Source organism: Manacus vitellinus, unplaced genomic scaffold (genome assembly GCF_001715985.3).
Source record: "Manacus vitellinus isolate BGI_N305 unplaced genomic scaffold, ASM171598v3 scaffold_21_pilon, whole genome shotgun sequence".
In the NCBI taxonomy this organism is placed as follows: Eukaryota; Metazoa; Chordata; class Aves; order Passeriformes; family Pipridae; genus Manacus; species Manacus vitellinus.
In genome coordinates this window covers 13175957-13190021 of record NW_021939546.1, presented here as the reverse complement: position 1 = coordinate 13190021, position 14065 = coordinate 13175957, and the positions used below count along the sequence as shown (strand labels likewise).

The 14065-nt window shown below is 44.5% G+C and overlaps 1 protein-coding gene across 6 annotated transcripts in view; it reads left to right on the top strand.

Moving 5' to 3' along the window:
- Positions 1-14065, top strand: part of RNF220 (ring finger protein 220) — a 214438-nt gene that overhangs the window by 184345 nt on the left and 16028 nt on the right. For 2 of the 6 annotated variants that reach the window (XM_029959683.1, XM_029959681.1), the window contains exons 10-12: positions 605-660; positions 2377-2458; positions 6528-6572. In XM_029959683.1, the coding sequence (XP_029815543.1) occupies positions 605-660; positions 2377-2458; positions 6528-6572 (183 nt within the window). The remainder of the gene's footprint in view (positions 1-604; positions 661-2376; positions 2459-6527; positions 6573-14065) is intronic. The other 4 variants (XM_018072291.3, XM_018072288.3, XM_029959682.1 and 1 more) reach the window with 3 other exon arrangements.

Sequence of the window (14065 nt, the reverse complement as noted above, 5' to 3'; positions counted from 1 at the left end):
AGTGGTGTAGCTGAAGCCATGAAGCCTGAGCCTGTGTTACCTTTGAGTGCAGCTGTCTTGGCACAGAGAGCTGAAGCATCATACACTCACAGCCTGCTCAAAGATTCCTTTCTCTTACAGTCTCTCTTACTGGCTTGCAAGTGAATGGACAGGTTTAGGAGTTGTCTGTACTTCAGTGCTACTGTTTTTCAAATGGGAAGATGGAAAAGATGGGGCTTATGAAGGTGTAAAGTTATTCCTAAAGGGAGAAGCTATTGCAACGCAGTGGGTTTCTGTTCACAAGTAAAGTTCATCTTTGAAACAGTACATTCAAAAATGAGCCTTAGGTCACAGGTGCTGTTTGAATCCCAAGCCTTCAGTCAGCATCACAACCCCTGTGGGATTCTGCAGAGGTCACAGCTAGAAGTGCAAGTAGGGAGAACAGTGGTAGAAATGTGGAGTAGCGCAAAAACACCTCCTGCAGCTGACCGTCTGCTCACGTTTTGAAGCCTAGAATGATGGATAGAATTATTGAGAGAGAAGTGGTGGGTGGAAGGGGTATCTTTTTCTGAGCAGCAAAATTTTCCATATTCAACCTTTAGCATTCTGCCCTTTTCTCTTTTAGTGGTGGCACACCCAGTACTCGAATAACACCGGAGTTTTCTAAATGGGCCAGCGACGGTGAGTGTTGAACTTGTAAATTATTAATTCGTAAGCTACAGGAGGGCAGATAGATATTCCATATGTTCTGCTTGCCAGTACTTGAGCAGAGTAGTTACTAATGCTCATGCAGAGTTTCATCAGATAGATATGCACGTACAGTCACACCATCTTTTTGAAACTTTACAGCACAATTAATTGTAGTCGATGGCAGCTGGGGAAATTCCCAAAAATGCCACCTTAACTGGTGTGGTTATAAGAGATAGGGATTGGATTGACTTGCTGTTGTGTCACTAAAAGGCAAACTGCTGTATTGCAGAGGGAGCCTACAGAGTCTATGTGATGGTGGTGCTCAGCTGCTGGGGGTTTAAACTACACAGGCGTACCTATTGCTTGGGTTTTTTTCATCTGCTTTCTTATCTTCCCTTCTTTGAAAGGGTATGCTAGAGAACTGTATCATGGTCTTTTGGGTAGATCTTGTCTTTGGTGGCCTCTGTATGGCAAGAAAAGTCTACGTCTCTGAAGCTTTCAGAGTGGTAACTGTAGGAGCTGTCCTACTTCTTGACCTGTAGTTGAGACTCCAGAGCAAATGAGTTAATGTGAATATGTACCTTTGCATGCATTACTTGAAAGCTCATACCATTAAGGAAGGGGGAAGCGTTAAAACCATTTGACTGCTGGGCTTTTTTATTTAATGCCAGCAGCACTAAAAGTGTAAACAGCGACCTAGTGGAAATATGAGAATAATAAAACCTGGCGCTTTCCAGCTGCAGATGCCAAATCCATTTCCAGAGCTGGGCAGTGCTGCTCCAGCTCCCTTAGGAAGGGAACTGAAGCTCAGCGACCTGAAGAGACTTGTCCCAATGATTTTGTTCCCTGTTCTGTAACTGTCATGCTTTGGGCATTTGATTCCCAGCCTTGAAAGTACCTACAAGACATAACTGCTTGCCAGTGGGAGGGGGTTGAGTAGAACCAGTTTTGCCAAGGGCATGATGGTTAAATGGAGAACATAGGATATCTATCGCAGGCATTTTCTTCTGTGGGATAGGCAATCACATTTATTTTCTGTGATGTAGGAGCACAGCTTGTAGGTATGATCAGCTGCAGTAGCTACAGCCACAGAGGTGATGAGGGAAGCAGCCCTGATGACATTTGCTATGAGCTGTTTTCTTCATACCTTTTATTACCTGAAACTACGGTGCTGAACCTACAGCCCCGGGGCTGGCCCCAGGACAGTTCATCTGTCTCATCTCCAGCTGGTGTCTCACACCCTCTCCAGTGCTGGGAGCAGCCATGATGAGCAGTTCTGTCATACTAGTTACCTGACATGCATTTTTCTGCTTGTATCTGAGGGCTCTCAGGAAAAGGGAGAAGCTGGGTCTGGGCTATGTGGATTTGCTCTGGACCCACCTTTGTAGAAGTACACTTCTGTGTGGCAGCTGCATCAATCCTTCTGAATGAAATCCTGGCTTAAACAACTGGTACATCTGTGAGCATCAGTCAGGATGAAATGGGAAGAGGGTAGAGGTTGTATCTTCAACCTTGAATCATAGAAGCATTCTGTCCAGAGAGAGCCTCCCCCTGCCAGACAGGGACATGTAGCATCCGTGTCTTCTCTCTCATACTGAGAATCGGCATGAAAATGACCCATTGGGGTCCTCTGAAACTGAGACTCGCTCAGACTATTCCATTGCAATAATCAGATGTTCCTTACTAATTTTTCTGTTCTTCCCTCAGCAGAAATGCCCTCGACGAGTAATGGTGAAAGCAGTAAACAGGAGACCATGCAGAAGACCTGTAAGAACAGTGACATTGAAAAGTGAGTGTGAAGTGGATAGCTTCCATTTTTTTTCTTTTAAGGAACCGTAGTGTCCCACTTGGTGCTCCCAGAAGCAGTGGTAATCTGAGGGTGGGCATATTTGAAGCTTTTAGCACTGAGAAGGGAAGTTGTGCTCCAACATGAAGCCTGGACTTGGAGCACTTGCTGCTGCTGTGGTCATAGAGGCCCTGTGGAGAGTTCTCCAGCACATATCTGTGTGGGCAGGTACCCAGTGACAAGGAACTGGGCACAGCTTCCAGAGGGCTTCTCCACTGCAAATTACCGCCTTCTAAAATATGTAAATAGATCTGTCCATGCTTTCCATCATATTCTAGTTAACATGGGGTTTTAAATGTTGTGTGTTGCATAACAGCCTAGACCAGAGCTGGAACTTTGGACAAGAGGTAAAGATTCAAAACCCACTTTAACCTGACAAAAGCAATTGACTTGTCAAGCTGTACTTCGATCTTTTGGATTCCCCCTGCAAATGTATCATGGGATCCTACTTTTACTGGAGAAGTTACCTTGTCATTGCACCTTGGTTTTTGAGGGCAGTCTTTCATGTGGTCTTTATTCTGTTTTTTCTGTGATACCTGCATGTTCCACCTTCCATCTCTCCAGCAAAAGGGAGAGATGCTGCTCCTCAACGGCACTGTAACTTGGCAGAAGCCAGACTAAGAGAATTTCTTTTTCCATGAGATCCATATTGTGCCTTTGTATGGTTTCTAAGAGAAATAATGTCTCAGTTCCTGAGTTTTTTACCTACAGTCCTTCCAGTGATTTAGAAGTTTAAGTCCCTGTGTTTAAATGTACAGTAGTGCAGGGGACTCCTGGGCATCTCCTTTCCTGTCCCTTTCTGCTCACTGAATGTGCTGCAGTCTAGTCTGGGATAAAAATAAATGGTTTTATCTGCACTGTTCATTTGAGTAACATTTTCAGCCTCCTTCCACATGCTGCTAGGTTGACTTACTGCTCAGACAGATTTGATGGTCCAAACCTAAAACTGCAGACTCTTCTCTGCTGCCATGGACTGCATTAGCTGGGATGGGGCAGTGTTTTAAGTTGATTATTGCTTGATATAAAACATTGCCCCAAGATCAAGTGAGAGACCAAACAGCTTGAATGAGGTGGAAGCAATGAGGTAAAATGGTGGGTTTTAAACATTACATTTTGGGTTGAAGTCCATGGATAATTTAGGATGGGGAAAAATCTGGTGGTAGCATTAAGCTGATTTCACAGAAAGTTGTAATTTTTTTAATGCAATTTGTTCTCCTTCTACCCCTGGTTCTGACTTGAGAGGTTGTGTCCCCAGTACATTTCTGGATCTCTGACAGTTCAGGCAGCCTGGAAGGACATATGTTCACAGTCAGGGGTTAACTGGGGAAACTCCCTGCTGCAGAGGAAACTTTAACATTGCTTTGCTGCCTTGGCACTTGCCTTTTTACAATCCTTTTTGTTAGCATGTCCCAAATGTTGGCTGTCTGCTGCTCGATGCCTCTCAGTGAGCAGACTTTGACCAAGGACCACTAAGTCTGGGAGCTTGCAGGTCAGTGCAGAAGCAGATTTGTCCTTGGAGTGAGAGCCAACCAGTGCATGCTGTCTTGGTGGCAAGGGCTCATACCTTCTGCCCTAATCTGTCAGCTTCTGTCTCAGCTGCTGCTTGGCTTCCCTTTGGGCCTCCTGCCTGTCAGCCCAGCAGCTCTCCACCCTCCCAGATCCACTCCTATTGAAAATCTTTAAACTGCAGGAGCTGAAAGGATTTGACATTTTCCAGAACACTTGAGCTCAAGTGATAAAACTGACATAGCTTTAATAATCTGATCAAAGAGGCTTTAGCTAGCATCTTTTGAAGGGTCCCAGAATCCTTTCCAAACAACTCTCATGCTAACACTGCTGTGAAGTGGGGAGAGCGTGTATGTGTGTATGTGCATGTATAAGAACACACACCTTGCTCTGCAATAACCTTGCCCCACTAAAGCTTCAGTTCTGCTAAAAGTCAGCAAAACCCAATAGAAATTGCAGGAAACTCCTTAAATGTCTTGTTCAGTCTTTCCAAAAACGTTAATTTTTGAAAGTTGCAGGGGCACCTTTTTATTTAAGGTGCTTTATTTTACCGAGGTTCAGAAAACAAGATGGTGTTTCAGGTGGAGAATTCCTAGCTGCTTTTTTTTTTTGCTCTTCTTTCCTTTGAGATTCATGTGTGATAAATAGTTTCTGTCCTGCCATTTAAGGAGTCTCAATGCTCTGTGTGCTTGTCTGTGTAGAGGGGTTCTGTTAAATTAATTGATAACAGGGATCAGAGCTAGAAGCCTACAGAAAGGAGGGGGAAGGGTTTCTCACTGTCTGGCTGTTTCCCACTCCACTGCTGAGCCATGATATATGGCGACCCAGCCCAACAGGCTAAATTGATTCATCTCTAGTTCCTGTTTCTTAATCTGGGGCTAAATTGGTTTCATTTTTCTTGTTTTGGGTGGTGCTTACAGGAAGTTTTTGGCAGCATCACTTTACTCCATTGTTTGTAACTTCAGTTTTTGCCTTTAAATCTGAGTATTATTGATTGGCATGTTTAAACCTTGTGTAGCACCTCATTAGCATTTTAAAAATTGTCCAGAAGCACATGGCTTAGCACCTGTGTCAGCCGTGCTCTCCGTTCAGAGCAGTGGCTAATAGAGTTAGCAGAGATCTGTGTATTGATCCTTCTCTCGTAAGAATGACGTTCCTTCCTCCCCTCTTCCAAAAATAAGTCCAAGCAAAGAGAGCAGCGTGGTTTTGCTTGTTTTTTAATCCATTAATACAGTACAGCAAGCAGTCCTCCTTGTAGCTGAAATTGTTTGCCTGCCCAAGTTCATTTAATCTAAACTTGGGTTTTTGTGGGAGAGTCTCTTGCATGCAGAACAACTAGATGGGGTTCGGGGTAAGTCTGTGTTTGTTGCTCCACTCCTTGTGCCGTGCCAGGTCATCAGCAGCTTGGACAAGCTGATCTCATCTGCTAGTGTTGAACTTGATGGCAACCACAATGGTGAGAGACAAGGTGCTGCTCCCAGCTCTCCTTCCCAACACTGCAGGGTGTCTCAGCCCTGCTGAGCTTTTCTAATCTCAGCCATGTGGGGTGTCTGGGAGACACCCTGGGGTGCTGAAGGCTCATGGGGACAGGTGAAGGAGCATCACACTGTCTGAGCTCTGCCTATCTGCTGAAGACCCCAGCCACTGCCAAGGCAAAGCTCAGCTAGTGTGACACTACTTTACCTCAACTTGAGATGCAGCATTGCTCAGGGAGAGCGGCTGGTCCCTAATTGCGCAGGCACCCCCCCAGCTGCTCCACCAACGTCGTATTCTCAGCGCTGTTGCGCACAGAGAGCTGCAAAAAGCACCTTCCCCACAAAAAGTCTTCCTCTCTGCTCCCTCCCAAGATGCCTCCTGCGAGGGTCTGGTGCCGTTTTGAAACCGAGGTTCCCCGGGGTTAAAAGCCAGCATCTTAATTCAGAGTGCCAATGTTCAATTTTGCTTTCTGCCACCAGACTAGATTGCAGGCCAGCGAGAGAGTCTGGGTTAGTGGCCCACTGGGTCACCTCCCATTTGTTTTCCTCAATTTTGTGTTGTCATAAATTCATTCCAGCCCGTTGTGGTTGATCAGTTTATCTCCGCCGGGGCAGGGAGCGCTGCGAGCATGATATATGGCACAGAGCATTGTAGCCAGCCTCTCCATGAATCACTCCAGCTGTTTGGTGTCAGCCCCAAAGCAAACAGGACCCGGCCGCTGAGCGTTGACTACGATGAGCTCAGTATGGGAAGAGACATGACGTATGAATGTTTATTTAATAATTCTCTAATATTTCCAGCGGAGTGTGGCTGTGCCTTCTGGGAGGGGTGAAAGGGGGGGAGGTTGAAGAGGGAAACTCTAATCTGTTGGGGTGGGTCATAAATCAGGCAGACAACATCATTAATCAGGGATGGGACAGAAGTGGAAGGAGGTGGGACTGGAACTGCCATCCTCAGTGGGAAGGGGGCTGTGCTTTTTTTTTTTTTTTTTTGTAAAACAAATCTTGTTTCTGATTCCGCTTGGCCCCAGCCGTGCTGCCTGCATAATAGCAAACCTGGACACAAGGCTGTTTAAGTGAGTATGCTACCTCTGCTCTGAACCTTGCGATACGAGCCTGCCAAGCATTAAATCCCTTTATAATTATCTTCTTTATATAACACTTCATGCTTATCATGCTTCATTGGATGAGACGCTCGCTGGGTTAAAAAGAGGGTTTTAGAGACAAAAAGCAATTGTGTTTGTTTTATTTTTCCTGTCTCCTCTTTCCTCCCCTTCCCCCCTCCCCACCTCACCTCTTTCCAGTCCAGCTGCTCTGAAACATCGGCTCTGGAGGGGCTCTGGTGCAGCAGCACAGGAAGGAGCATCAGTTAAAATTGAACAAGTTTAGGTTGGGGTCCTTGTGCGAAGAGCGAAGCGTGTGAGAGCAGTCGGGGAGGTAGCAGTGTCTGTCGTGGGGACCCTGCTCCCAGGCAGGTGGGTCAGGGTGGGAGCAGAGTGTGTGTGAAGCCAGAGGATTAGCAGAGGCCTGAAAGGGAAGGAGCCATGCTTAAGCTGGTATGTCAGAGGGAAACAGAAGCTGCTGTGAATTCACACCACAGGATAAGCGCTTCCCAGCTCCTCTCCATAGTGTCACACTATTAATAGGCTTTGCCTGGAGACAAGAACATTTCATAGCAAAGACAGAATTAAAAAATTAACTTGGGTCATAAATGAACTAACCCTTTGTGTTCTGCAAGAGCATGATGCTGCTGATGGGTCCAGTCCTAGAGCAACCCGTGTGAACTTGAGAGAGGATCCAGGAAGCTGAACTGAAGTGTGGGATTGTCAAAGCCAAGCTGAGAAAGAGCTGCTAGGCTCTGCTGCTTGTGTCTAGATTTTTATCTTTCTTAGGTTTTAGTCTTTTTCACTAATTCAGTAATATGTAATATTGTGTTTGTACTGTATACTGGTGTTCAGTGTTGAAAGGGTGCAGAGGGAGATGCACCATTTCGTCCCTCTGGGTTGTGACGGTGGAGAGCCGGGCTATGTTTCTTTATTCTGCTCCCTCTTCTAACTGTTGGGTAGAAGTTTCATGTGCCAGTGGTGGTCTCAAACATTTATAACCACTGTGCAAAGTGTAATTGTATCGATGTCTTCACAGGGTGGTGGTTAACGAAGCTCAGTGAGGCAGGCTGACTGTACAAGCTCAGACCTGGGGGAAGGTGGTGTTTCTGTTTAGTGCAGCTGTTGTCCAGAGGTTTGGTCTGATTTCATGCCTTGGGACAGTTTTCTGTAGATTTTGTCATCTTCATATAGGAAGGAACTCTTATGTCTGTTGATCCCGTGGTGTTTTAGAGCTGAACCATCTGCAAACCCCAGGGTTCTGCTGGTTTCAGGGGCAGTAGCATCCCTGTCCCATAATTGGTGAAAACCCCAGGAAGGAATTCTATTCCTATGCTGGGTGTGCAGTTAAAGCATCTTGCCATTTATGTCTTTTTGCCTGCCCCTTCTTTTCCTTTTTTTTCTTTTTTTTTTTCCTTAGTTTCAGAAATGCTGTTAACTTTAATTTGTAGAGTTGCTTCCTGGGAATGAAAAATCGATGGGGGGCTATCGCAGTGTGAAATTCGACTGTCACTATTGAGCTATAGAGTTACCAAGATGTCTTAGAAGGTAAAAAATAAATCGTGGCCCAGCAAGTGCTCAGCTGTGCTATTTCAAAGGGGATATGAGGCTGATGGTCTGTTAGAGGGTACTTCAGTTAGATGGATGATGATTCCCTGTGAAATATTGGAGTTATTCCATAGGTAAAAGAAACTTTAGCTTATAAAACACAAACAGCTGCCTACTAGCAGACGAATTCTGCCCTTAGATGTGTGAGCAGCTTGTCAGATAGAGGACTCGTCCCTAAAATTAGCCTGTCGTGTTTAACAATGTCTCTGATGGAGCATTGTGGATCTTGCCGTGTTCCTTCTGAAAATATTTTGAGGATGTGACTGTTTGTTCACATCCCTTAGCTACACTGCAAGAATTAAGAGGCAGGGACTGATATTTTTTTAGGAAATGTTTGTATGGTGCCCAGATGCTCTCAGGAGAAAAGTAACAATTATTTTTACGTAGGCTGCGTTCCGTGTTTGGATGGAAATGTTCCTTTGAAAAGCAGAAGCGGGATCATGTTGTGCCCCGTCCGCTGCCAGTTCGCTGTCACTCTCCTGCATCTGCTGAGGGGCAGCCCTGGCTGCACAGGCTGGCTGTGTGCTGGTGGTGACAGGGCTACTGCTTTCCTTGGCACTCACTGACTGTTGTGGCAGGACCCAGTAAGTGTTTGTGCTGTGCCAGCTGCTGTATGACAACAGGATGATTGTAATTACAGCTCTTGGTAGTTTATGCATTTCTTAGGCTACAATTAGTAAGTGTAAATATAAAATAGTACTAAAAAACCCACCAGTTTGTGTTACACGTCACTAAACTGTGTCTGGGACAACTGTAGAGTCAGTAATTATTTCTCTTACACTTGCATGCACGATTGCAATACTGCTGGGGGGAGCTTACCGCTGCAAGAAGGAGTGTTAAGCCAAATTTAGTTAAAGCTTGGTAAAGATCTCCCAAAGAATTGACTGCAAGAAGAATTCATTGTGCTTTCATATCTCCTTTGCTGCTGTAACACAGAACCCAGCACTGCCTTTACAGAAGCAGTGTAGTAGCTAGTAATGTAATTAAAGTAGTTTAATATCTGTGGTGATTTTTTTGCCCTCACTTCAATGTCACTGCTTGTCCTAACCTTACTCCACACCACTATGGGCATTTCATCCATATTTTTCCATTCTCTTCTTTCTTCCTCTTTGACAGTTTTTGTCTGTAGAAAGCTGTTGTTTCCCTCTCGGTTGCATAAGCATTCCGGCTTTTCCCTCAGATAGCCGGCTCATGACCTGTCCTTCCACTGCACTGCTGGTTTCCTCTTCCAGCTCTGGGACCACAGTTGGTTATGTGATACTAATGTGCCGTGGCCTCCTTTAATAGCCTCATGTTTCTTTTTGAAGGCGCGATTACCTTAAATGATGCTAATTCTGATCCTTTCTTTCCCCGTAAAGGAAACAGCAACAGTGTAAAAGTTCTGGGGCGGCAGCAGCAGTTGTAGGAAGCTGTCTGGAGGATGTGTTACCGCGCTGCCCTTGTGTACCTCCAATCAGCGGTCATGAATGGAGGTTCTGGAAAGCATATCACCTCCATGGTAAAGCCCTTAAAAGGCTATAGATGAGTCCAAGTGCTGCTGTAGTAGCATAGATATTTCCTGTTTATTTCGGTCGTTTGGATGTGGGCCATGGGAGTAGAAGGCATTTATTTAATCGCTCGCAGAGGCTGCCTGCAAGGCTCGTCTGCATGTCCAGCCTTCTGAGCACCTTTCAGCCCTAGGAATCTGCTATTCCTTTTTCACCTTCATGGATATTTTATAATTCTGTGCCCTGATCGTCCAACCAAAGCTACGAATAATACTAGACCAGCTCCAGGCCACAGTAGGATGACAAGTTACAGCTGCCATAAGTCTTCCAGTAGAAAAATAGACCTGCCTAGCTATATGTGGAGTTTGGTCATAATCCAAATATGTTTACTTGTGGATGGAGGCAAGTTTCAGTAGGCTGGAACCTCTAACCTGTGTGCCTTAGAGGAGCTGCATTTTCCATTTCCACTGCCTGCCTTTTGTGGACCTGGCTTGTACTAAGATAAAGACCATGATGCACCTTCACAAATCTGTTAAAAATACAATTAGGCTCACCAGCATGAAGAATACATTTCAAAAGTGAACCGAGACATTCACACATTAGCTGAGTAATTATTTCTATTTAGGAACTTTTTTTACAGAATGATTTTCTAACTCAACCTGTGCTGCCTCAACAGAACCTGGTTTGCTGCAGCAAACCACTTTTCTGTAGCATGGCTTTTTCCTTTATCGCCAAATCTGCTCCAGTAAAGCAGTGGGATTGCATTTATTTTCTCTTTGGAACAGGAGACATAGTCTCTAAATCTAAATCAGAATGACCCACGCATTCTTTCTCCCAGCTTTCATGTTGAACCATAATTGCTCAAATGGCACATTTAAAATTTTGGCGCAAGCTCAGACTTTCACTCGCCGCCTTTTTAAATCAGTCCCAGTGGCCAGTGGATACTGCGTAGCCCTACAAATGCATCCAAACATGCTGACTCCGAGGCTCCTTCCATTCTGAATGATCAGCGGTGCCATCTGTCTCTGTTTTGATTGGGGCTGGGCACATGTGTCCCAGCGAAACGCGGGCCAAAAAAAGGGAAGAGAAAGAGCCAGTGCCTGAATTTACTTCCCGCTTCTGTAAAGACATTGTTTGGTTCTGTGTCACGGAGGCGGGGGAGATGTGAAAGCAAAATGAATTTTTCTGTCATTAAATTCTTCAAGGAATCTTTACCCAAGTCCCTACTAAACGTGGCTTAAAATGCCTTCTTGCAGCGATAAGCTCCCCTCAGTGCTATTGTGACAGTGCATGCAAGTGTAAGAGAAATAATTCCTCTGTGGGGAAAAAGAGACAACATTTTTTTGGTTTGCATCAAGATGAAATTAGTCAGAAGCAAACTCTGAATTTGGCAGGCAGATGCCAGTATTAACAAGTTGTGCAAGCAAGTATAAAATAGAGGCGCTCGTGACTGAGAGCGCCTCAGTGTTGTGTGTGTGTGCCCTTGCATGCACCCCGCTCCAAATTCACAACTTAGAACACGGAAATTAGAATGGGGAACATTGCATTATTCATAACTTGGCAACCAGAAGCCAGGGCAGTTTGCCAGAGTAAACTATTCTCTATAATTACAGGTGAAGCAACATTCTTTAATATCTTACAATACAAAAACATACATTAATCAAGGAAAGAGAGCTTTTTTTCCTAGAGGACAATAAATTAGCATCCTTGCCAATTTCCTCAATACATGTGACAATGTTTTACAGGATTATAAGTCAGCCTCTTTAAAGAAGGTTAGTCTAAAAACAAATAAACCCAATAAATGAGATTTTTAGCTAAATAAAGGGGAAGCCAGCTCCTAAAATGTTGATGTCTTGCCAGAAGATTTGCTTTTAGCACTGGCAGTCTTGCAGACTGAGGGTCTAAACTTCACTTGGTGTGATTTGACATGGCTCTACTGTAAACAGCTTTGCTGGGCAGTTTTTTACAGCAAGGGAGCTGGCCCCTTCTGCTGTAACCAGCTCATCTAGTGAAATAAAATCTCAGTACATTGTGCCAATCCAGTAGCCCACATGTTGTGGGGTGATTCACAGTCAATCTGCCACCAGCCTGACACTGGGCTTCTTTCAGAGAGTTAAGATTCTGAAAATGCCTGAGCTGTGTCTGTTTCCTTTTAAAGCCACCTGTCACTTTTCTTTTTAAAAACTTTCTTATCAGTGTGTTTTACTTGTTAGTAACAATGGGGGGGGGTTTTAGCTTCATGTTACTCCAGTAAGTGTAAAAGTGTAAAAGGCCTTTGAGTCTGTGGATGTCCCGCTGACTTCAGTGGTGCTCACCCACGTCTGCCAAAATAAAGTCCCTGTATCCTTAGCTCTAGCACTTGCTGCAGGTGATGCTTGCTAAATGGAAAGGGGGGGCAAATTCTTTTGTCACTTTGAAAACAGAAGCAATTCTTATCACAAAGCAGATAAAGGTGTTTATAGCTAGTGTTTGAAACTCAGATAGCGAGGGATTTTGTGTTGAAGGCAACGTATGAGTGAGAGCTGAGACAGCATCACTGTGCTCTGCTGTTCCACAGTGCTACCAGTATCACAGAGCTGTGCACAGCATGTTACAGGCTAATAAAACAGGGTCTCTTCTATGAAAAAGTTGCCCTTTTACCCATATGTAAATTGGCTCTGAGAGAAGGCTTGCAATTACATGATTGTGCACTGATGTTGGGGTCATTTTTTGGATCTTTTTATCAAGTCTTGAAGATTGTGCCCCACAAAGTGAGGACTGCAGCAGGCTTTCTCTCCTGTAGTGTAGTAGTGGTTATGATAATTGTCATCTACAGTCATGGTTGGATATGGCCAGGGGCAATTTTTCTGCTCCTGAAATCTTACTTAACTTGACTCTGCCGTCAAAGCATCGACCAGTCTGTTTCTAATATTTATGATATGTAAGCTGCTAGTGACCCGACCCCTGCCCTTGGTGCAGGGAGGTGGCATGTATGTTCTGCTGGGATCAGGTTCTCCACTTTGTACAGGGGAAGATAAAGGCTTTGTTTAAAAATAAATACATCACTCTTGGGTTTGTCAGTGGTACTGTACATTTTCCTCTCTGCCAGTCTGTGTTTACAGGCGTAGGAAAGCAAAAATAAATGTATGAGGAAGAGAGAAGAAGGTCAGAATATCAAGTGTCAAAAGTAGCCCATGAAATTTTATTGGTAGTGCATTTAATCAGTGCTAAGCGTTTTTTACAAGGTACATACAAACAGTGGAATTGTAAAAATTTATGGAATGCTGTGTACAGTGTGGCCGTTTATGAAGAAAGGAAAATTTATATCCAGTTGAAATAAACCAAAGGGGAATGTTTTATGGAGATGCCTCAACAGCAGGATACATCAAGTTAAGGTCTAGATAAGGTGAGGATGGAGTATTTGCAGGGGTTTGCTGATCTGTGAGGTGTTTTTCTGCTTCTTCAGCAGCTAATGCTTTGCATCTTTCTGTGGCTCTCAGATAGGCAGGATGCTGGATGCAGTGGCTGTGTGGTGTTTGTGTTTTTCTGTACAACAGAAAGGAAACACAAGTGAACAGCTGCTGCTGGTATCTGTGGTACAGGGCTCTCGCTCTTGGGCTCGTTCCAGTACAACAGTTTCTTGAGCAGCCCTTAATATCCAGCTGGGAAGGGTTAACTGAAGCCAATCACTCTGACATCAGCATTTTTTTGTTTCCTTTTTGGTCCAGTATTTTGTTGATGATAAAGCACAGACTTAGTCAATTGAGAGATTCCAGAGCTGCAGAATCAGAGATAATTTAATTAACGGAATTGCCTGTGATTGCCCACTGGGACAGCGGGTAGGAATTGCTCGATTTAATTTGGAGAAACAAAGATCACATGCATGCTAATGTTTAACAAATAACCAGTGTTTGGGTTAAAGTTTTTTTGCAAAGAGGGGGGCAGCCATTTCCCAGGGGAGATTTCCCAGGAGGTGATTGCTTCCTAACAGCTCAAAGCTACTGATCGGTCTTTTTTCCTCCTCCATGGTGGTTTTGTGCACTTCTTCTGGCCTTTTATCTAAACAAAGCAAGGATTTGCTCAGATAAATAAAATTTGTTCTTATTTTCAGTGCTCTGGGGAAAATGCTGTGAGTAGTAGAAAAATGTGTGTTGGGCATAAAGGCTGAAAATTACCACGTGCTGTCTTGCCCAAGTCTCACAGACTTGCTCCTTGGTACTCAGCATCCTCAGGTGTGTCTGCCAAGTTGTGGAAGAGTTAACCATGAAGAGAGTACAAGTACAAGACCCAGGTTCCTCCACGAGGAGCCCTCCCTTCTTGTTTTCGCTCTTGTATAAATGTTCTCTCGCAGTGGTGGTGTAGGTCCACAACGAGTCTCTGTCATGGAGGTGC